Below are 22,842 nucleotides of genomic sequence, written 5' to 3' on the forward strand. Positions count from 1 at the left end.
GTACTGATGCTTATAAGTTTTTGATAACAATTTTAACTTAAAACTAAAACAAAAATATCTATTTAACAGTTGATGTTAACACAAATGGTTAATAAATTATGAGATGTACAATAATAAACAAAAGAAAACGGTCTTTCTAAACTTCATATGTAACTTTTAATTCAATAACTTAAAAATAATAAATATCTGTCCGATAATTTATAACTTTTTTATGACAATAAACATAACTAATATCTACAAAAAATCAGTCTTGGATATTTACAAAAAAAATAACTAACAAAATCGTGTCGCTGTCGTCACGTCTATATGAAACGATATCAACAGAAAATCCAATGAAAATACTAGATGGCGCTTTTATAGAATAGACCAGCTATTCTACAATAATCTCCGTTTACGCAGCAACTTTTTGGCGGGAGGTATATCTAAACCGTGAACGTCCGTGCAATGCCTTTTTAACTCTGAATACTTTCGAAACTTCGAACCGCAAATCAAACAGTCCACGATAATCTTCCTAACGTTATGTATTCTCCATTCATGATCCCATTTATCTTTAAGCGTTTTAAAATATTCATGACAGAATCTACACCTAAATCTGGACATTTCTCGATTGTGAACACATTTGACGTGTTTATTCAACATCGAGGGAAAATGAAACTCTTTATCGCAGTAGGGGCAAGGGATTGGAGAATTGTTATTGTGATATTCCATGTGTTGTGCGATCATCTTCTTGGAGTTGAATTTCCTTTGACAGAGATCGCATTGGAAGAATGTTGTGCCGTGAATTTTCTTGTGCTTCGAAAAGTTGCTGGAGTCGCTGAAGGATTTGTCACAAAATGTGCATTTATATAAGGTGAGTTTCGCGTGTTCGCGTAAATGAGCTTTGTATTTGTCGATTTTAGTGAAATTCTCGACCTGACAGACCTCACATTGTATTGTCAGTGTACCGTTTTTGTTGACTGGAGTTTTTGCCAGGGTGCTTCTAATTACGTGCTCTATGAGGTGCCTTTTGAGGTCGCCGATACGATCGAAGGTCTTTAAACACACGTCGCAAGTCTGAAATCGTATATGACATGTAAATGTTAATGTTAATTACAACATGTGAGATAACCGCCATAACACGACGTATTTATTCTAATTAAGTTTTTCTAGCTTTGAGCGTTGTAAATAATAAATGCCACAAATTTATAATCGATATTATCTATTGGTTGGCTTTGGCTATCTATTGGCTAAGCTCGAAAAACCAGATTAAATAAAACAGAATTATTATAAAGCCAAATGTATCTGTGTTTATAGTACTTACTTTTTTATACTTTTTATCTCGTCGAGCCTTCTTGGTGTGAAGCAGAAACATTTTGTTCGACATCACCTTAGCGATCACCGAATCGGCTTTTTTAATTTCATCCAATTTCTGATCGAAGTCTTCGGATCTTATAATGTAATCTTCGGTGGATGGCGATAGACTGCCGCTGTCGCTGATGATGTCACCATTGAGTGATAGAGTGAAGTCGGAATCACTCAAATCTACTTCACTGGCGTGTGTTTGTTTGTGTTCCTCCAGATCCGGATACTTTGTTGCTGTGTAATCACAAATATCACACATGAAAATAAAATGTATCTTAGCCTTATGAGACCTGAGTTCCTCAGAACTTGAGTAAGTTTTAGTACAATACATACAAGGAAATTTTCTCTGGTGTATTTTTAAATGATTTCTTAGAGTGAATTTTGAAGCGAACACTTTGTGGCATTTGTTGCACTCTAACTCAGGGTTACCATGACCGAGGCAGTGCAGTTCAAATTTCTTCTGATTCTTCAGATGTTTGCCACATTCGGTACACATGAATTTCATTTCTCTAATGGGGTTCGGTCTGAATAACTCCTTTGGACTCTTATGGTTACCGACCATGTGCTGTTTGAAAGTTGTTATTTGATCAAAAAATTGCTTGCATTTATCACATTGATACTTTTTATGATTAGGCTGAGTACTTTCTGAAATCAATATAATTAATTACTTATTTATACAGCATATAATTACTTACACTAGATGCTTTAACAAAAACAATATTCACAACTTCCAATGTTTACTACTGAATTCTTATCGAGTAAGATAAACAAATTAGCTGATAAATAATATTCATACGAACGATACCAACCTACAATGACTTCATTACCAACACCATTGCACTCCAAAGAGGGATCGTTGACTGCAATTTTCTGAACAGTTTGGCCGTAATGCGAATCATGACCCAGGTACATTATGGTCTTCTGTTGTTTCGACAAAGACTGTATATCGGAAGACATCAATTGCTTCAGAGCATCATTTTCACTCTGAAGATTAATGTACATCAATTCCTCTCTCGCTTTATTCTCTTTCTCATTCATGATTTCCTCGGGCAACTGAGACAGCAGGACGCCGCATTCAAACTCGTCATCCTCGTACAAATCATGATTTATCTCATTCCCATGATTCTTTCTGAATTTCTTGTGACCGAATTCCTCGATCGGCGAATACGGTACTTGTTCTTTGTAGTTGTATACATTCTGTGTTATGTACGTATTGTGTTGCTCGACTGTGATGTGGCTGGCGAGGGTCTGGCTGTACACTGAGTAATGTTCTTGGGACTCCACTGCGTCGTAGCTGTTGTAAACATACGGGCTCCTGGCCGGATCTATCCATACTTGGGACTGATTGAATGTCGGATCCTGACTGGCCTCGCTCACTATTACAGGAATTTGGTGATCGTCCTTGGAATCCGACGATTGACTGTTAGAATCTCCCTCGTTGATGTTAACGTCATAGCTATCTATAAGTTTAACGTTGCAGAACCCCGAATAAATACAGGTTTCATTACCTTCAGTGTCGGGGGAGGTTATGTTTAAATCTATGAACACATTGTCCGCAGCCTCGCAATTCGTCTCCAATGTGGTGCATTTTTTTGGTATAAGCAGTACCGGGTACAATGTATCAGTGTTCGTAATGATAGTCTCATCCTCCATATTTTTGTGAATCTTTGTAAACAAATAATGTACATTTTACTTTCTAACTAAAAATGTAGGTAAGCAAATTAACAAAATATTACGGGTAATAGTATAGTTATTAATTTTATTTTACTCACCACGTGTAAGGTTGTTCCGGACGTTGAAGATAGAAAAGTATTGAATATGAAGGTATTATGTTAATTAAAGTCATCCTTAAAATACATCTACCCTCCCGGAATTATCAAAGAAGATGTAGATTTTAAGATTAAAAAAATGTGTATAATCTTTATTACATAAATATGTACGAAACACATATTATTCAACTGTTTCATAATTAAGTTCTAAATTTGAATTCATTGTTGACTTTTGTTTTTTAATTATCGCTAACCAACACCTAGGGTCATTCAGCCGTGTGAAATACATTAACATTGATTTATTTTTTAAATTTTATTGTGATTTGATGAAATAAACGATAAATCACGATGTTTGTGAGGTTCAAGGTGACAAGCCGCTTCATTTGTATTATTTTTATAAGGTGACACATTTTAGAATTAATGTTAAACACATTACTTATCGTAAATTGATATGATGATATATTATATGTTATCTATATATAAATATAAAATCATTTGAAGTGTTATAGTGAAGGAAACAAATAAGCTGAACACAATAACTATAATTCGGTTTCAAACATTTTATCAAATTTTATTTCGTATTACGATTATTTTGTAAAAAATATTTTTTTGTTTATATTAAACGTTTATTTTTCATTATTCATGTGTCACGTTAAGTACTGAATTATTGTCTTATAATTTTATTCATAATATATTATATTATTATCTAAGTAATATCTTCTGGTTGTTAGTTACAGCAACCTCATTGTATGTATAGACATTTTTCGGGAAGCCTTAATCCGATGTTTACTGTTTACGCCTGCAATTAAATTATAGCACTTGTTCCTTTCTATGTCTTGCTATAATCAGGTTTCACTATAATTAATGTCAAGAAAGTTCCTAAAAACATGAACTTAATCTTAATTAATACTCACAATTATATCCCGGAGAGACATTTACCTGCTAAGTTAAATTTTGCTTTTATATGTTCTAATATTAGTAGTTCAGCTTCCAAGTTCGGGTCTATCGCGATCATTTTATAATTGACTATAACTAATGTACATCTGCCAACTGTCAGTGATTAGAGCTATCCTTAGAATACTCTCAGAGAAATATGGACCTAATGTATCTGAGGACGTGGTGTGTGAAATGTAAGTATTATAAAGAAAACAGTACAGTTCAATGTCACTTGAATATAAAATCATGGAATACAAAAAAAAAAAATTTAAAATTTCAATTTTCGTTTTCACTTCACATTTCTTATCAATTTCAATTCACATTTCTTTTCAACTTCTCATCGTTATTCTTTCCATCATATTTATATAAAATTATTTTAAAGTTAAGAATTCAGATGGGCCCAAAAAATATAATCAAAACCCGTTCTTAAAATCTACACGATAAAGTACATAAAATACAACTAGCAAACACTTTATTCAAGACGGGTTGTCGGTAAAGGACGTGTGCTGGAATTATTGATTCTTTAAATTAACTTATAGTAATAAAATAAAGTCGTAATTCTATTATGGAATCTCCACAAGTGACAGGATTTTTACGATTCACAACATCTGTAGGAATTATAAAACGTAATTTCATTGTATAATTAAAATCTAATTAGGATCAGGTACCAATGTCCAATACTTTGATGGCGTCTCAAATAACTTAGAACACCTCGACTGCCGAGTTACAAAACTTTTAATTAAATTTAAAAATGCTTTACTTAATTGTTTTTGTTTTTTTTTTTTTAAAGAAAAGTTTGAATTAATTGAAATCCTTGGCGTTTTAAAAATGCTTAGCTATGCGGAATTACCTAGGTAACCTAATCTGTCTAGGTTGAATCTAGAATGAGGAATTCTCTTCAATTTAGTTAGGTGAAACGTTCTTATTCTAGAGTCCCAGGGAAGAATATGGTCTTGTATCTCGAGGCTTAACCTGAAGCCCATATAGATACCGGATCCTCAGATCACTAACATTTGACTGTGACCTTTTATTTAAGGAATAAAATGTTTTATTGTCACAGGGTGCTTTCATTTATAATATTTAAGTTTTCTTGATTTAAATTAATATGTCTAATATAAATACTCTGATGTTCTAAGAAACACCTGGTACTCTTTCTTTGGAAGTTTATCAATATTATATTCATAATCACAAATGGAATTAGTATGGATGTAAAAAAGAAATTTGACATTTATTTACGTAAAAGATATTGCCTGCGGTTCTGTGCGCATATTAAAGCCCCTTGAGACACGCGTCGTCATCTGTATTTTTTTTTAGTATTAAATGATTTACTGATGACCCCTTAAAGAGAAACAAACTGCCTGAAGACAAAGCCCTATAGATTAGAAAAAATATGTTTAAGTAACGAACAAAGTCGTATTGAGAACTTATTCCTCTTTTAAACCGGTTAAAAACGTTACTACTTATGACCTGAACTATCTATTATTGAAGTTCTTGTCAAATTGAGACAGACGGACAGATGAAAGTCCTTGAAACTTGCATCTGTGATGTATTAGGTATAGTATATACTTTCATATACGTTTATTTAAAAGCTGTTTTAGGAATTGTAAAAAGACACTCCAATTTTATTATTATAGATACATTTTTGTGAAAAATGTTTATTAGAACAATGCAAACGGTAACTGCAGTTATTAAGTTGGAAAATTTTATGGAAACAAGCGTATAATTCTTTATAGTTTATCTTATCTTTTTTTTATCATATGAAAAAAATATTTTTTAAATGATTTTTTATTTAAACAATGATTCAGAGTGTTTTTTAAGTACGTAAAATATATGTGAACAGATTTTTCATGGTGACGTATAAGATTAGCCCTTTGTCTGTTCAACAATTATGTCGCAGATTTCTTGTACAATTACAGATGTTTATATAAAAACATTCTTATATTATTTATATAAAAATAATTTTGGGTTTGGTTGGGTAGTTGTTTTAAATATGTCCTTCATCCGTATAGAGTCGTGCACAGTATATTCTGCCAGTGTCGTGTAGAATGGAGGAGACATGATCTTTAATAAATAGTAATACATAAAGGAAGCCCTTAAATGCAACCTCTTTCACATTAATACCAAAAGATTATAACAATACTTTCCATATGGTTAGAGTGTTTGCAGTTATTGTTTAGCTAAAAGTAATCTTAGGTACCAACTGTATGATATTAGGATAAAGAATTATATTAAAGAACTTGGGGTTATATAACTACATACGTTTAGTCGCAAGTATATATATTCGTAATATTTTTGAAATTTGAATAAGACACTAGACCACCTAAATTTTCATATTACAATAATAAAAATACTATGTAAAGATGTATGACAATTATGAGATCTAAGATCTTCGCGAGTTTTATTCATTTAAATGAAACTAGTATTATTCGGATATACTACGCGGATATTATTATTTAAAAAACTACATAATCCCGACGTTTCGGTTACTTTGCAGCTACCGTGATCACGAGCAGACATCTCGTCTGTCTGAGTATGTAGTTTTTTAAATAATAAAATCCGCGTAGTAGTATATCCGAATAATACTAGTTTCATTTAAATGTATGAAAATTACTATAATTCTATTAAATTGCTTGAGCCTTTGTAAACTAAAACGGAAAACAAATTAGTGTAACGAGAATGAAAAAATTGTTGAAGCATTACATTCGAAAGGCATGTTTTTGATCGTTTGACATGTACTTCCAGGTATGAGTGCAGGTATCTCCAGTTAATCTTCAAGAACCGTTGGATCCTTTGGACTTGTTACCAATTGTAGGCCCTTATATATTTGTTTATCTAACGGAAAGTTTTGTTTGTTATAAGTTACTTAAAAAAGCAAAGTTCTTCTTCAAACTAGAACTTCACCGAAAATTTTGAAGCAATAAAGGCTGTTTGAAATTAGGCTTATCCTAGAGCATCTTATTCTACTAGATTCTCAGAGCCGATATATCCTATTAACTTCAATCAACCTGTACTCGGCGTCGTAGGTACTTAAAGGTAAACAAACTTCAGGTTCTTGAGTGCTACCTATACGTCAATTAATTATAAAAAACAGCAAAAGACCTGTCGATACCTATAAAGAAAACGCTATCTTTATAAGTAGGTCATTAACTAGTGTGTAATTTACAAAACAATATTTTTTATAAGATTATGTATTCATTGTAAATAAATAGTTATGTCAGACAACAAGGAAAGAATTAAAGTTTATTTAACCCTTATCTGTGTGAATTGATTGAGATCTGTATACTATAAATTCCCTGCAAGGAATAGTATATTGTCAGTGTCTTATGCACAAGTAAAGATGTTTGTGATAGTAACGAGTTTCTTAGTACTTTTGAATATTGCACATGGTGAGTTAGTTAGAATTTGGTGGTACCTGGAGAAGGGAATATTAAAAGATTACTCCTGTCTTCTCTGGCTTTCATTCCATTCATTTAAATGGATACTTTGTTGCCCCGAAATATGGCGAATATATTTTTTAAATTTTGACTTTAAGGAACTCTTTACTGAGTTTTTTGTTTGTGTTACATTTACAGGAAATATTTTAGCACAATCACATCCAGCCGAAAGTAATAATGACATTAAGTCGGCGCCACGAATCGTTGGCGGTGTGGAGGCGCCTGAGGGTTACGCGAAACACATGGTGGCTCTGGTAGTGGGATCATATATAAAGATGTTGACTTGTGGAGGTTCCATAGTCACTCGCAGACACATCCTGAGCGCGGCCCACTGTATAGAACCTTATGTCATTTGGGGAGAACTGACACCGTAAGGATTGTTGTAAAACTGTTATATAGCCCCAAGCTTTGTAACAACATTTCAAACATGATATCCTTGAGGTCCAAAGTATTTCAACATTTAATATACGAACTTATTGTAAATGAATCAATTTTAATATTTTTATACTATGTTAGTTTTGTCGGAAGTCGAATCCATTTTATTTTGGAGATGTAAGCACAGTCACAGACACATTACTACAGACATGATTATTTTTATTTGTTAATAAATTACTCGGTACTTTGGAAGAGCTTCAGATATTCTCAAGTTCAATAAAGCCTCAGATAAAAATTTGTTCCAATATATATACAGGTACTTTTATGGAGTCATAGGATCTAACAGCTGGCGATCCACCGAGCGTGTTGTTAGATTCTCCGGACATGTGAACCATCCAGGTTTTAGTTGGATAACAATCAAAAACGACATTGGCGTGTTGATCACCACTGAGGATATACGGTACACTGATAGAGTACAGCCGGTATCATTGAGCTGGAACTGGACACCTGGTGGAAGAACTGCATTTGCCACTGGCTGGGGATTGACGACAACGGTAGATATATAATAATCATGTTAACTGATGTCTTGTTAAATAAGTACTTTACTTAATAACTATTCTTTGAAACCTTCAAATCAGGGCACTAGTGAGGCTCCGGAGAGGCTCCAACTCCTGTACGTGAAGACAATCTCACCCCTGACCTGCATATTGGGTGTTAGAAATGCCTCCTCAGGCTGGGAAGCGAATCCACCGACAGTGGACCCCCTGCAGGAGCTATGTACATTCCACTCCATGGGACACGGGATGTGCAATGTATGTTAGGCTTATTAGAATATTGAATTTCTCGAGTCTTATTCAATCAAATGCAAAATAAAATAAATGCTATTGTTGCGAATAGAAAGACTTTTTTCAACATTAAAACATTAAAACTACCTCACAAAACATAGTTGTTAGTATGAATGCAGCGATTTTAAATTATCAAACCGAATCAGTGTTACTTTAAGATGAAGCTTTAAAAATTTATTCGTTATGTTGTCAGGGTGACTCCGGAAGTGCTCTGGTGCTGCCGCAGTCGAGGGTCCAAGTCGGCATAGTGTCCTGGGGATTCCCCTGTGCGGTCGGAGCACCGGACGTCTTCGTTAGAGTCAGCGCGTTCAAAAACTTTCTTATACCAATTATTGGATCACATCTTACTGATTAAGTTAAATAAATAAATTAGCAATAATAATTTCCGTTTATTGTTTTCAACTACCTTCCTTTACTAACTCTATTTACAGGACAAAGTTTTTGTTTTTTAACCCTCTAGAACTTGATGCTGTTAAAATTTATATGCTAATGTAAATATCATGAATGCCTGACACGTGCCGTGTTTAAAACAACTACATCCCTGATATAATTCGCAGTGGTTTTAACAATTCAGATACATTGTATTACAAATTTAAGACCTTTACTGAGCTAAACATTTACATTGTAAATGCGTTATGTTGAATTCAGAAAACAAGAAATAAAATAAAACAGTTCTTACATGAGATAAGGGCGTAGTCTAAAATTAATTCCGAAATTTATTAAAGGTTGATTTAATCCAATTTAATCACAAGACAGTCATTTTGTATGTAGTTATTCAGCACACGACTAGTAACTACTAGTAACGACTAGTAACTACTAGTAACGACTAGTAACTACTAGTAATATATAAAACCCACTCCTTAATGAAAGTACGTCTAATGTGTAGCCTTCAGGTAAGTGGAATGTGACTATTTTAATTATACAAATAAACGTTACACTTCGCAATGGAAATAGTAAAATCTGAAAAACTATCTTAACATTAGTTTTCATACATGAGATGTAGATGGCGTTGTGTATAAAATTTAAATGTTAATTAAAAAAAAATCTAAATTTATTATTGTTTATATTTTCTTTCTAAATTCTTGATTACTTATATTGTTAAAGTACTTTATTTTAGAAACTCATAAATTATAACATAAAGTGAAAAGAGACTTCGCACAATTGTTAAAGTTTAAATAGTTACAGCGTTTGTATTTATTTTTTTTTAAACACACCCCTAGGTTCAAAAACGGAGACATAATGTATTAGCAAAGAATTAAGAATTTGGTTACAGAAGAAAAGTAGCTATAAAGAAACACCAAATAAGAATATGAAGTAAATATGTAGTTTCGTATTTATTTATTGAAGGCTTTGTTCGATCCAGTCGCGGTAGGCGCTAACTCTGGCGTACATGTCGGGTGCGCCGCGAGCACAAGGAAGACCCCAAGACACAATACCGATTTGTTGGCCGTCACTTTGACGAAGGAGGGCACTGCCGGAGTCACCCTGCAATTACGTAGAAGATGGTTAATGCTATAATTGTATTGGACATTGCGTATTTACTCTTTCTTTTTTATTTAAGTATGGTTGTAATGTTCTTTAACAATCAATGTCCAGACTTGTACGTTAATGACACACCTTATATGAATTGTACATTCTCCCTTTGTATTTTAAACAGCTGTGACCTGACTGATATTCGATCTATTAGTTTTTGTAATTTGTCCCTAAACGAAACATACAATAATATTTAATATTATTACAATTAAAAAATGCTTCCTATTCCATTTCGTTTACAAAAATTTTAAATTAAAATGACAGGAAGTGACAAAAAAAATCTAAGGATAAGATCGTAAGTGTTATTCAGTGTTTTATGTATTGGAAGAAATTTACAGAATCCTACCTACAAAATTAAGATGGATTAAGGCGTATCAAGACTTAGTTTCTACAATAATGTTTATGTATATATTGTGGACAAACTTACATGACAGTTTCCAAAGTTGAGTGCTAGGAAAGTACAGACTTCGAGATCTGGTTGTACTGGTGGAACCCTCATACCAATTTCCGAACTTCTACGAGCCACGTCAGAGACGCAACGCTCGCCGTCGATGACCTTCGTTTTGAGCTCCAACAGATTTGGTGACAATGATCCACCAGTCTAGAAAGAAATTGGTACGTATGTTTAGCATCTAAAATGTGTTTGAGTTGTATGGTTATACTTTAAGTAATAACATAGTGTATCCTACCCGGATTCTGCCCCATCCATGGATAACAGCAGCTACTTCACCTTCAATGAAATCGTAGGAGATTGGTACCAATTGTATGTTGTCGTTCAGAGATACTTCGGCGTCTGTTACCAAAAAACCGATGTCGTTTTTAATGATGGAACCGACGTAGTTAGGGTGCGTAATGTTTGAGGCGAATTGTTGTTGGACTCCCCCAAAATTCCAGCGATTGGTGCCGACAATTCCACGGAGAGAACTGGAATGAACAAATATATTAGTTGGATTTATCATAACTACGTCCATTTTTAATTTATAAATGAAGACTACAAAAATTATTGTCAAAACTAAAAGGCGCTTGGTAAAAGGTAGTGTGGCAAAATTTTTGACTTAAAATTATATGAGACACTGGTAAATAACGTACCTCAAAAGAGATCCTCGACTATACACAGCTTCAATGCAATGTGCTGCAGTGAGGACGTGTTTCTTGGTCACCAGAGAACCTCCGCAGGTGAAGGATCTAGTGAAGACGCCAGTGGTCAGAGCTACCATATGAGGAACTTTGCCAGCAGTCAATCCTCCGACGATGTATGGTGTTATTGCCGGGTGGTCGAAGAAGACAGACATGTCTTCCGCCTCATTGAGAGGTAGAGCTACAAGAAAATTGATTGATTAAGAACTTCAAAAGGGTAAAACATTTCTTCCTTATTACTGTATACTCAAAACAAAACAGCAATTTAAATCGTGAATATTAGCTTATTTTTGGACCGTTATTGAAATTTTCGTTTTTATTTTTGTAAATGGATATGTATGTGAAATTAATGTTTAATTTATCATCGACTATCCATCATAAGAATTCTTTTAACTGCGATGCAATGTTTCTCTTCGTTAACATCGGACAAGCTATGTATTTTCCGACTCAACCGAATTTCAAACATTATGTAGTTTATACGAGTATTATATTATGTTAAATAGAAAAACAAAAGCATTAAATATCTATTTGTTTTTAATCCAGATAAAAATAAGCGTATCCGGTTATAATAAGCACGTTATATTCTATCAATCGCAACTTCAATGAAGATAAGATATTAAAATCAGTATTATATGTTTATTCTTTATCATTCTGTGTACATCTTCATGATTTATTATTTATCATCTTTTTTCAATCTATTATTTTTATTTTTTTGTTAATCTGTTACTCAAAAAATTGAGTTAATCTATTGCTACGCCTATTTGTTTATCTCATTACCCATGTACGTTAATTGAATGTTATAGAGACGTCAACATTATCGTTTCCGCTTAAAATTCATTACTATCTAAGTGTTGTGTACAATATATAAACTTGTAGTAATGTTGATTTTTGGTATCCGTTATGATCTTCGGTGTTAATTGTTCCTTCATTTATTTGCAAGAAATTTATTATTTTTTTCCGTAGCACATTTCATATACATATATATAAATATTCCATTCAAAGACATTAATTGTTACGATGTAATTGAAATTTTATTATTGAGCTTAATATGAAAAGGATTTTCCAATAAAGACGAGACAATTTTTTTTAAATAAAATGAAAACCATTTGAGATATGTCAAAAAATTTATAATAGGGTTGAAGTATGTTCAAAACATTTATGAAGAGAACTCGACGTCGCTTATACGGCCACCGCGGGCACGTTTGCAACGGTCGATTCGTTGGTCCCAGTTTTCCATAACTCAGCCACACATTTCGGCCGAAACGTCTGCTATTTCGCGTTCAATTTTCCCTTTCAGCTGTTCCAATGTCGTTTGCTTATTAGCATAGTCCAATGACTTGACGTAGCCCCAAATCAAAAAATCTAGAGACGTTAAATCACACAAACGACTGAAAATCGACTTTTTCATTTCTTGAGATGACACGCTCATCAAACTTGTTTTTCAATAAATCGATTATTTCGTGCTGTGTGGTTTAAAAATGACGGCTTTCATTTTGAAACCACATGCTATCCAACTCTACATATTCAAATTCGGGCTAAAAATAATCGATAATCACGGCGCGATAACGATCACCATTCACAGTAACGTGGCGAACTATCGTCGACGAAAACATATGGCTCTATGACGGCGCCGGCATGTGAATCACAGCAAACTGTTATCTTTTGTGGATGTAGTGATTTTCGCCCTCCTAATACCACATATTTCGTTCATTAACAAACCCATTAAGCCAGAAAGGAGCTTCATCATTACAAATGATTGTGCGATGAAATTACTCAACTTCGCGCATCTTTTCCAAGGCCCAAACGGAGAATGTACGTCGCTTGACGTCGATTGAGGGAGCCTGAACTTGTATGGGTATAAAGTAAGATCGCCATAAAATGGTCTTGGCGAGGTCCAATTCTTAAGAAAGTCGTGGAATTGTCTGATTTGAATCATTTGCTACAGACGTTACAACAGCGATATTTTCGACGTTTTGACCAACCCGTAGTCTCACTGGCAACATCAAGCAACGAATATGTAAACTAAATCTTTTTCACTAAACTTGTCGGTGCCTAGGGAGAATTACGACCGAAAATCGGAGTTAACGCTCTAAAAAGTAGCGGCCACCAACCCCGAATTTCTGTTGTAAATTTTTAAGATTTGCAGACGTTGTTCGTTAGTGTGATCTTGGTTAGCTGGTTGGTTGTTTTAAATATGGCCTTTATCCGTGAAAAGACGTGTACAGTATATTCTGCCAGTGTCGTGTAGATTGGAAGAAAATTCGTGTGATCTTCACCATGTTGAAAATGTTAATAAACTGACAGTGACAGTTCGATGTTAAGCGAAAAGGTGCGTTCACAAACTAAATTAAAAATGTCAAGTCCCTATTGGGAAACCCCTTACATGTGCATGATCATTTTTAATCTCATATTATCAAAATTTTTAAGACCTTTACATTATGGTGTAAAGATGATAAAATTTTACCTTGTATTATTTAATAAATTAACTGAAATATGATTTCCTCCTACTTTTGTAAGATCTAGCTTCTAACGTTCCAGCTTTGTAACGTTAGGATATTATTAGTATATATATTATAATATTAGTCTACTTTAGGATATAATCACCATAACCTGTCTCTCAACCTCAGTTTTATCGTATTTATTCAATATATTCTTAATAAATCTAGTTTCTGAAAAGGTGTAGGTATTTAGATAACCATCCTGTTAATAAATGTAGGAATTGAAAAGCTGAGCTTCTCGTTAAAAATAATTAAACTAATACATTGCTATTGAGTTAAATTTTCTATGTAAATGTTATTTTTAAGTTGTTTTGCAGATTAATATTGTTGCTATCATATCATGACTTGCTCATCTGTCAGTTTTTTATAAGTGAAGGTACAAAAGCCCTTTGTTATCCCTCTTATTACATCTCATCACATCCGTTGATTGTCACCAACTTAATCTCAGTAAACTGCTAACAGGGTACGCAAATATTCCTACTAAATTATCTTCAGATGTAGTGAAAAATACTTTATATATTGAGTAGGGTTTTTGTGTAAACTTGAGGAAGCCATCATGACGATAGCCTCCTCTCCACATTTCAAATTGTAGAGACAGTAGAATATCAAAAGGAATCTCACAACACATTAAGTGTTTTAGACTATTATAATTTTTTATTAAAGGTTTTCCTATGTTCTTAAATCATTCCAAAAATAATTTCTTTTTTGTCAATGAAACAAAAAATATAGCAAAAAATATATACTTTGTATGGGAATCAAATAAAAAGATTACATTGGATGATAGAATTTGTTGCTCGAATTAATGATATGATACTAAAAATATATCAGTTGTCGAATACAAATACATATATATATATATATGTATATTTATATGTAATTTATGGTTTATTGATAGAAAATATTCGATATATGATATTAAAGACCGAACAATGCTGTGAAATAACACAAATATTTAGATAATTATTTCATATAGATTGATTAATTTTATTCAAATCAATAACTTACCCAAACTTCCTATGAGGAGCCCTAAAAATACAAACGCAGCTTTGAACACCATTTTTCCTATTTTTCTTAAACAAACTGTATTTTCCCATTCAAGTTTCCATTTATATGAATGCTTAATAGATAAAATAGATTAATTAGTAGTGATAACTATTACATACCTTCAATAGAATATTAGTTATATTTTATCTAAAATGATAAGTAATTACCAAATGTGGGTAAAACCTTTATATGTTCTGGTGTTTTTATCTATTCTTAAAGTAACGTTTGTACTTTAATGTTAATTTAGGTTATAAGGATAGAAGAGGTAGCTAAATGTTTATGAAGCAAAGAATTGTACTTACATTTTTTTGCGAGTGAGTTAGTTATAGGATGGAATAGAATATTTGGTTTTAAGTTCGTGTAACAAGTTCTATTTCATGCGGAACAGCAACCATTATGATGGTTTACGACTATATTTTGGCGTCGGGACGTGACGGCCCCATCGCCCACCGGGTAACCGGTGCAATCAGTCCCGGGGGGGGGGGGGGGGTTGTTTCGCCGCTGAATGCGGTGAACGGAAATTCGGGCCTCTTGGGAGGTCTGGGTCGCTTAATAGCCGGTCGCCGCTCTGTCTGCCGTTGGACGCTTGCGCTCGACGGTGGGTAGTTGGTGACTGGTCGCGTGGGTGGGAGGGGTAAGGGGTTAACCCTCTCGCGATTAAGCAAACCCGCCAGGCCAGGGGACGCTCCTTGTCACGTGGAGTGAGCCCTCGGGGGAGGTAGCTGTTCGCGGCCAGCCGCCGGATAGTCGCGGATCCATGCCTGGAGCGATTCCCGCGTCGATCCACCAGGCGGTGAGGAGAGTGACCGCTGGTGGTTTAGTGGGTAGGATGGTTCACGACTATATATATATAGGATTTAATACAAATTCGTTGTTTAAAGTGAGAGACACCAGCCTCGGTGACGTCACTAATGTCACTTATTTCATGAACGTTCCATGATATTTTAAAATGAACTTCAATTCTTCTAAATGTTCTTGTATTTCTCGAAGGTTCTTCATAATCACATTCTTTATGCTCCGCACTCGCTGAACTCTGCAGTCCGCTGTCGTGCGTCCAGGCGTCATATTTATACCATAATTCAAACATAGTTCTAGTCTCCTTTTAAACAGTCTTTGATTTAGTTTTAGTTTTAACAATAATTATGAATACCAATAACTTTTTATAATAATTAATAACAGCCTCAAGTTATTTTTATGTTGCATCTGTCATTAACGCTGATAGCGCCGATACGGCCATACTGGTAGATGTTGCGTGCTCTGCACCTGTCTGGTGATGTGTTCTCCCTTGGTTAGTTTTCGTTATGGTCTCTTACCCGTCTCAGGTCTCGTAGAGTAGATGGGCCAGGTTCAAGAATTGATGCTTCATCATCTGAAGTCATGCCGATACGGTTATACTGATGCCTGCTCTGCATTGTTTTCTGTGATATCAGAGAGATACTTATGTAGTCTAGGTACTTCCACAGTAAACCTAGGTAACTTTATATTGTTATAGTTATGGTTATAAATTTGTTCTGATCTTATGGGTGACGTTGTTTATTACGACTCATCGTGAGACGAAATCATAATATAACGTCCAATTATCTAAGCTACTATGGCTTTGGGGAATCACACAAACATTCATAACATATGTAATAGGACGTCTCCACCCGCCTACAACATTTTTTTTAATTAATTTATTTGTTTATTTATATATATATTTTTTGTTATGCTTCGGATCCGCACGCCAAATGCATCTTTTTTATTAATATATCTCAAAATAAGTGTTAGAAATAACATTGCTAGCTACGAAATATGTAATGCCTTTGAATGAAGTAATTTGAACAAAATGAAATACGCTCACCGGATAACTATTAGGTAGGCGAACAGTCCACCTTACTGCTTGCTTAGTAATTCTGTGTCGTCCCTCATATGCTGTGAGGCTTTTCGCAGCTGGTTATGTGCCACTTTTCGAAGTAGTCCATGGTGTCCAATCACTTTCTTTACTAGGTATCTGTCATTCTCAATTATTCTCTGGATTTCATATGGTTCATTAAATTTCAAATCTAGGGGTATCGGATTTTTAGGGTTATATTTTTATTAATACAAAATCTCTATTCTGGAATCTTTTAATCGTAGCTCGACTTCTCAAAAACCTAACTTTGTATCTTCTCTCCGCCTCCACCATCCTGTTTTGAATGTGTTGGTCAATTGCTTCGATTTAAACGGACTGATTGTCAAATTGTAATCTAAACTGTCAAAGCCTAATTGACTTCTTCGTAAAAGCAAAACATCGGCAAGGATACTAAATTGGTCACATGTACGCTTATACCACTATAACGTAAAAAATCTGCTCCAATTAACATATCAGTGGTCGTTTCACAATCCGGAACTAAAGAAAATTATTTCTACATTAATAGCTATTACACTATTTATTGAAATAGTGGGGCACGATCAAAATACACGCAAATAGTTTACGATTTGTTTTCTTCTCCCAGAGCTTTTATTTGTAATAGATTCTTTTATACTACTACTGCATTCTTGCATTTTATGTAACATACATACATTTGATTACATAGATTTTGTAACTAACCAATTGTCTGCACACATTCGAGATCGCTCCTTTAAAAGACTTAATTGAATTCGAATATCATAGTTACTGATTTGGTACGAATTCACAGTCGTAAAGATGCGTTTGAACCATTCCCGAAAACACGCAGTATCACCGGGGTCAAAGGATGATAATAATTAAGACCATCTTCTTAGTAATTTTAATCTTATCCCTTGTTTTTAGTAGCAAACGTTAGCTCACGCTCTGCATTATTGACAGCATTTGCATGAAAGACTGAGGAGCGATTATTTTCTTGAGTTGGATCAGGATTTATAAATACAGTAAGACCGGCAGTAACTGATCACTAGAGCGATCCCACTTCTGATATCGGATTTAATACAAATTCGTTGTTTAAAGAGGAAGACGCCAGCCTCGCTGACGTCACTAATGTCTCTTATTTCATGAACGCTCCATGATATTTTAAAATGAAACTTCAATTCTTCTAAATGTTCTTGTGTTTCTCGAAGATTCTTCATAGTCACAGTCTTCAAGGGTCCGCACTCACTGAACTCTGTTGTCGTGCGTCCACACGTCATATTTATACTAGAATTCAAACATAGTTCTATTCTCCTTTTAAACAGTCTTTGATTTCGTTTTACTTTTGACAATAATTATGACTACCAATAAGTGTTTATAATAATTGATGACAGCCTCGAGTTATTTTCAAGTTGCATCCGTCATTAATGCTGAAAGCGCCCATATGTAGATATATTGTATGTTTTTAAAACTTTTAGAGTTATGATTAAACTCAGTGTGTAAAATTCTTTGGATATTTTTTTTATACAACACGAAATATTTTTCGTGAAAAAAATCATAAAAAGTAAGATCGATTATAGTATGCAAAGTATGTTTATCAATGAATTTATTGATTCAGTGCCAATAAGAGTACAGTTTTTTTTAGAAATCCAAATAGGAAATGCTTCGTATGTAGTAAAACTATTCCAACTACTGGAAAGTCTACCAATTTTAAATGACATTAACGGAACTATGAAAACACATATAATATTTTTATAAAACTATCTTTTATTTTGGTTCACTGTATCATGTTGAGTTATCGTAGGCTTTGTTCGATCCAAGAGCGGTAGGCGCTTACTCTGGCGTACATGTCTGGTGCGCCGCGAGCACAAGGAAGACCCCAAGACACAACACCGATTTGACGGCCATCGCTTCTGCGGAGGAGAGCACTGCCGGAGTCACCCTTAAACAAGACAACCCATTATTATATTTTCGTTCCTAACTATTATCTGACTTATCACTAGTAAATAAATGTGTAATTCTTTTCGTAATAACATATAAACTTTCATTCAAACATGTACCAGTTGCCAATGAAATGTAATGAATTTTACACCCTGGAGAAACTGAATATACAAGAGCTGTAGTAGAAACTAGAATTAGATACTGAAACTCGATTAAAAATATCAACATTATGCTTAAAACAGACTAAAGTGAATCTTATGTTTTGCAATATAGAAGTTAAAACTTACATGGCAGTTTCCACGATTTTGGTCTACGAAGGTGCAAACTTCAATGTGTGATTGTACGGGTGGGACGCGCATGTTGATTTGCGAAGCCCTGCGAGCGACGTCATTAACACAGCGTTGGCCGTCGATGACTGTGGTACGGAGCTCCAACAGAACTGAGGAAAGTGATCCACCGGTCTGAAATCCAACATTAGATTGTCAATTTTTTTATGTCGAAGGGGCACACGAGCGAATCGGCCGTAGTTATATCTAAGGTCAATAATTTTAGGTCGTTTCAGGCCGTCCTATTCAATTAAAACCATCATCAATAAAGGAGAGTTGATAGCGGAACGTCTAAGTGAAGACAACCTAACGTCGAGCTAACAACGTCCCAGGAGAGTGCGGCGTAGGCGGCTTCCTCACGACTGAAGCCATCGTCCTTAAGGAGGACCCGGGGCGACAGACACGGAGAGTCTGCCATTTCACTTCGACGAGATTAACGAGTCGTGCTGTACCATACTGGGACGCCTCTGCTGCTACAAATCCAGCTAGCCAGTACTGGGAGGCACCGTGTTGCACGAAAGCGTTACCGTAGCCTTCCCCCTCCTTTGCAGCGAGGGGGATTTACGCTGATTTTTTTGGTGGTTAGCCGGGGCGCTTTATACCCAGGAGTCCCACATAACCACAGTTGCCCTCCCCGGGCTGGGTGATTACATTTATTGCAGATAAATTGTAATTTAAGACACATTTTCCTTTGACTGCATACCATAAAAAATAAGATATGTATCCGGTTAACTCATTAAATATATCTCATTCACTCACTCTTATTCTTCCCCATCCATTGACTACGGCTGGGACATCACCTCCGATGAAGTCGTAGGAGATTGGCACCACGTTAACATTGCTGTTCAGAGCGACATTCCTGGATGTCACCAAGAATCCCAGGTCGTTTTTGATGATGTTGTGGACGTAGTTTGGATGGGTGATGTTTCGGGCGAACTCGTACTGGGTACCGCCACTGTTCCAACGGTTCGTGCCAACTGTACCACGGAGGGAACTGGAAAAATATATAAAATTATAATTCATCTCAAGTCATCACTTATTACAGTATCGACTATGACTGAATTTTCTATCTGTGACGAGACAACATTATCGCACCTTTATTATTAATATTTTAGTTAACACAATACTTAATAGTTATATTTACATTAGATAATTTTTAATACATTAAGAAATTTAATAATTTTAGGGTTTTTTGCTAATTCGATTCTATGAAATAAAAATTGCCTAGGGTATATAAAGTACAAAGGTTTGTTTTTTACTATTTTTATAATTTATTAGTAGCTTTAACCCTCAACTTCCTATTTTTTCGACGTTCTTTGAAATATTAACTAATGTTTTATATGAACAAGAAAACAGTTGACACTGAACACTTACTTCAAGAGTGATCCACCACTAAATACAGCAACAATGCAATGCGCCGCAGTGAGGACGTGTCTGTTGGTGACCAGAGAACCTCCGCAGGCGAAGGATCTGGTGAAGACACCAGTGCTCAGGGCTACCATGTGAGGCACTTTGCCGGCAGTCGACCCTCCCACGATGTATGGTGTTATTTCCGGGTGGTCGAAGAAGACGGACATGTCTTCCTCCTCATTAAGAGGGAGACCTGTAATTAGTGACGAACTTTCATAACTATCACATAAAACACTACATTCCTATTTTAAATTAGTTTCTAAAAGACTTTGAAAGCCACGAAAAAATTCTGAGTCATCTAGAAAAACATATTTTTAATTTTAGCAGTTTAAGAAAGCTTTATTTTCTCGATTAACACTTTTGTAGATGTTGGCGTATATTTCCTAAACATAAAAAAAAAAGTACAACGTGTATTTTGTTAATAGTAAGTTTATGAACATAAAGGACTTTAGGCTATGGTATTTATTTAAACTGAATTAAAAAAAACTTTAACAAAATTCATTTTTTTTTTTATAAAAGAGGCTCGAAATTTAATTATTTCCCGCAAATTACTTCTTCATCACCAATTATATTTTATAAAAATGATTTCATTATACAGCCTTGGTATTTGAATTGCGTATTATTTAAGAAAATTATAAATTTATGTATCATCTTGAAATAAAGTTTTAAAAACACATTGAAAGCTCACCTAAGCTCCCGACGAGGAGAGCTAATAACAAACACCCAGTTTTGAACACCATTTTCCTCAACACAATGCAGTCATAATGAGAAATGCACAAATTTATATAGAAATATTCGGAGATATTTGATAATAATTATCATAATTTATGACAGTATCTTTTTAATTCAATAATTAAGCACTGCTGAAATCTATATTTGTTCAGATAGATTTAGTTTTACATCAAATATCAAAGTGCACAACTTTTAAATTGACTCAAACCGGACACTACCAGTTATAAAGGACATATTATAATCTCTTTTAAGTAATTTCAAGATATTTTGGTCTATTTTTAGTCAGTGTCCCTTAAAAAGTAGACGCTGTTGTATAAACAGTGTTATATACATTTTATAATGTATTTCTGAAGGTAGGTAGGGCGTTTCGCATCTCGAACATGGACTGTCTCGACGGGGAAGAACCTCTCTCTCATAGAAGATCGGCGTGAAGTAGTCTTTAATTACTGCGTTTCGTCCGATGAGTGAGAGATCCAGTTGCCCTATCCCTTTTCCCACCCTTACTGCGCATTCCCTTTTATCACCCTTTCTTCTCCCTCTGTCCCAATCAAGGGTGACAATGAATCCTCAAAACTATATTGCTGATGTCCATGGGTGACGTAAACTGTCTCCCATTAGGTAGGCCGTCTGCTCGTTAGCATCCTGTAGCGTAGAAAAAGAATATGAACATATATAACATTATTATTAAAATACGTCAATAATTTTATATTCCATAGCTGACGATATATTATTTATAAAAAGAAAATATTTTGTTGGCTTAGAATAGCATGATATTATAATAGATAAGCAGAAAAAACAAGTATAATACACCTTATTTTCTATTTCAATCGACACGGAATTCTAGAGATTAGGCTTTACTTCTGAGTTATGCGTCTTTTTTGGAGGAACGTCACTGTAAAGAATACTTGACTCTGTTACAGAAATCATTACTTGAAGTGAGATAGATCTCCTTTATATAAGACATTAGTTTTTTGAACACCAACCGTCAAATCTTTGTTGAATAAAAAAAAATTGGAAAGAAGGAATCGGCATTGATAGTTGTTTCATTGCTATCCAGGGTTCGATTTCTGTTCAATTTGGTGGATCATACAAATGATGGAGAAAAACAGCCTAGTTTGGGTTAAATTCCAAACTTTTTGTTCATATTTATAGGCACTTCTGTTAGACATTTTCATTAGCTATTTAAAATTATTTAATACTAGCTGTTTCCCGCGACACCGTCAAAAAATTGTAAATAAATAATAATTTTGGTGTATATATTATATTGATATGCATTATTCATGTAGTAAAAAATGCTTATTCCAATATTACAAACAGACACTCCAATTTGGTTTATGTGTAAGTAGTATGTATAGATTGATCCACAAACGGGTTTTCATAATCTGTCGTTATCTACACGAGATAGAAGTCAGTCTTTTATATTACAAATAATTTATCAGTTGACATGAATATTTTCAATTGGAGTCGCTTATAATTACAAAACTGATAGATTAGAAGCACGTGATTTTTATTTTTTTTAAGTTATTGAAGTTATTATTGCTTTCGTGTCCTTCTGTATGTCTTTGTGTTCTTTTAAAACCTTGTTTCAGTGTTAATTCCAAGGTCGCATTTAGTAAAATCTATGGTACATATACAAGAACGAATTTAATTGTTTTTCTGTGTATATAAAACTTTTTTC

The 22,842-nt window shown here is 34.3% G+C and overlaps 4 protein-coding genes across 5 annotated transcripts; 1 reads left to right on the top strand and 3 right to left on the bottom strand.

Annotated features, from left to right (window-relative positions):
- Positions 1-267: 267 nt before the first annotated feature.
- Positions 268-3,218, bottom strand: LOC116770558 (zinc finger protein 836-like). The gene is made up of 4 exons (XM_032662088.2): positions 3,114-3,218; positions 2,151-3,006; positions 1,301-1,986; positions 268-1,053 (listed from the first exon to the last, which is right to left on the bottom strand). The coding sequence occupies exons 2-4, from the start codon at positions 2,992-2,994 to the stop codon at positions 376-378; spliced, it is 2,208 nt and encodes a 735-aa protein (XP_032517979.1). The 5' UTR covers positions 2,995-3,006; positions 3,114-3,218; the 3' UTR covers positions 268-375.
- Positions 717-9,086, top strand: LOC116770932 (chymotrypsin-2-like). 2 transcript variants are annotated; one of them, XM_061521028.1, is made up of 5 exons: positions 717-850; positions 7,619-7,850; positions 8,172-8,409; positions 8,494-8,667; positions 8,894-9,086. In XM_061521028.1, the coding sequence occupies exons 2-5, from the start codon at positions 7,723-7,725 to the stop codon at positions 9,053-9,055; spliced, it is 702 nt and encodes a 233-aa protein (XP_061377012.1). In that variant the 5' UTR covers positions 717-850; positions 7,619-7,722; the 3' UTR covers positions 9,056-9,086. The 2 variants fall into 2 exon arrangements, with proteins under 2 accessions (XP_061377012.1, XP_061377011.1); XM_061521027.1 differs by lacking the exon at positions 717-850 and adding an exon at positions 7,212-7,432.
- A 133-nt stretch (positions 9,087-9,219) lies between these two features.
- Positions 9,220-15,016, bottom strand: LOC116770561 (chymotrypsin-1-like). Its single transcript, XM_032662093.2, has 5 exons — positions 14,874-15,016; positions 11,323-11,551; positions 10,923-11,157; positions 10,661-10,834; positions 9,220-10,185 (listed from the first exon to the last, which is right to left on the bottom strand). The coding sequence occupies exons 1-5, from the start codon at positions 14,923-14,925 to the stop codon at positions 10,039-10,041; spliced, it is 837 nt and encodes a 278-aa protein (XP_032517984.2). The 5' UTR covers positions 14,926-15,016; the 3' UTR covers positions 9,220-10,038.
- Positions 15,017-18,502: 3,486 nt separating this feature from the next.
- On the bottom strand, positions 18,503-21,279 carry LOC116770952 (chymotrypsin-1-like). The gene is made up of 5 exons (XM_032662598.2): positions 21,121-21,279; positions 20,397-20,625; positions 19,782-20,016; positions 18,984-19,157; positions 18,503-18,697 (listed from the first exon to the last, which is right to left on the bottom strand). Exons 1-5 carry the CDS (start codon positions 21,170-21,172, stop codon positions 18,551-18,553), a joined length of 837 nt encoding a protein of 278 aa, XP_032518489.2. The 5' UTR covers positions 21,173-21,279; the 3' UTR covers positions 18,503-18,550.
- Between the last annotated feature and the right edge of the window lie 1,563 nt (positions 21,280-22,842).

Source organism: Danaus plexippus, chromosome 7, assembly GCF_018135715.1.
Source record: "Danaus plexippus chromosome 7, MEX_DaPlex, whole genome shotgun sequence".
Lineage (NCBI taxonomy): Eukaryota > Metazoa > Arthropoda > Insecta > Lepidoptera > Nymphalidae > Danaus > Danaus plexippus.

What these genes read in the sequence shown, in the direction of transcription:
- LOC116770558 (XM_032662088.2), bottom strand. Translation starts at nt 2,994, where the DNA reads ATGGAGGATGAGACTATCATTACGAACACTGATACATTGTACCCGGTA. An exon ending in TGGTAATGAAGTCATTGTAG is followed by an intron (nt 1,987 to 2,150) that starts GTTGGTATCGTT and finishes TATTGATTTCAG; the next exon opens with AAAGTACTCAGCCTAATCAT. An exon ending in GAGATAAAAAGTATAAAAAA is followed by an intron (nt 1,054 to 1,300) that starts GTAAGTACTATA and finishes ATACGATTTCAG; the next exon opens with ACTTGCGACGTGTGTTTAAA.
- LOC116770932 (XM_061521027.1), top strand. Translation starts at nt 7,384, where the DNA reads ATGTTTGTGATAGTAACGAGTTTCTTAGTACTTTTGAATATTGCACAT. An exon ending in ACTTTTGAATATTGCACATG is followed by an intron (nt 7,433 to 7,618) that starts GTGAGTTAGTTA and finishes TTACATTTACAG; the next exon opens with GAAATATTTTAGCACAATCA. An exon ending in GCTGGGGATTGACGACAACG is followed by an intron (nt 8,410 to 8,493) that starts GTAGATATATAA and finishes CCTTCAAATCAG; the next exon opens with GGCACTAGTGAGGCTCCGGA.
- LOC116770561 (XM_032662093.2), bottom strand. Translation starts at nt 14,925, where the DNA reads ATGGTGTTCAAAGCTGCGTTTGTATTTTTAGGGCTCCTCATAGGAAGT. An exon ending in AGTCGAGGATCTCTTTTGAG is followed by an intron (nt 11,158 to 11,322) that starts GTACGTTATTTA and finishes TGTTCATTCCAG; the next exon opens with TTCTCTCCGTGGAATTGTCG. An exon ending in ATGGATGGGGCAGAATCCGG is followed by an intron (nt 10,835 to 10,922) that starts GTAGGATACACT and finishes ATTTCTTTCTAG; the next exon opens with ACTGGTGGATCATTGTCACC.
- LOC116770952 (XM_032662598.2), bottom strand. Translation starts at nt 21,172, where the DNA reads ATGGTGTTCAAAACTGGGTGTTTGTTATTAGCTCTCCTCGTCGGGAGC. An exon ending in ATGGATGGGGAAGAATAAGA is followed by an intron (nt 19,158 to 19,781) that starts GTGAGTGAATGA and finishes GTTGGATTTCAG; the next exon opens with ACCGGTGGATCACTTTCCTC. An exon ending in AAAATCGTGGAAACTGCCAT is followed by an intron (nt 18,698 to 18,983) that starts GTAAGTTTTAAC and finishes GTCTTGTTTAAG; the next exon opens with GGTGACTCCGGCAGTGCTCT.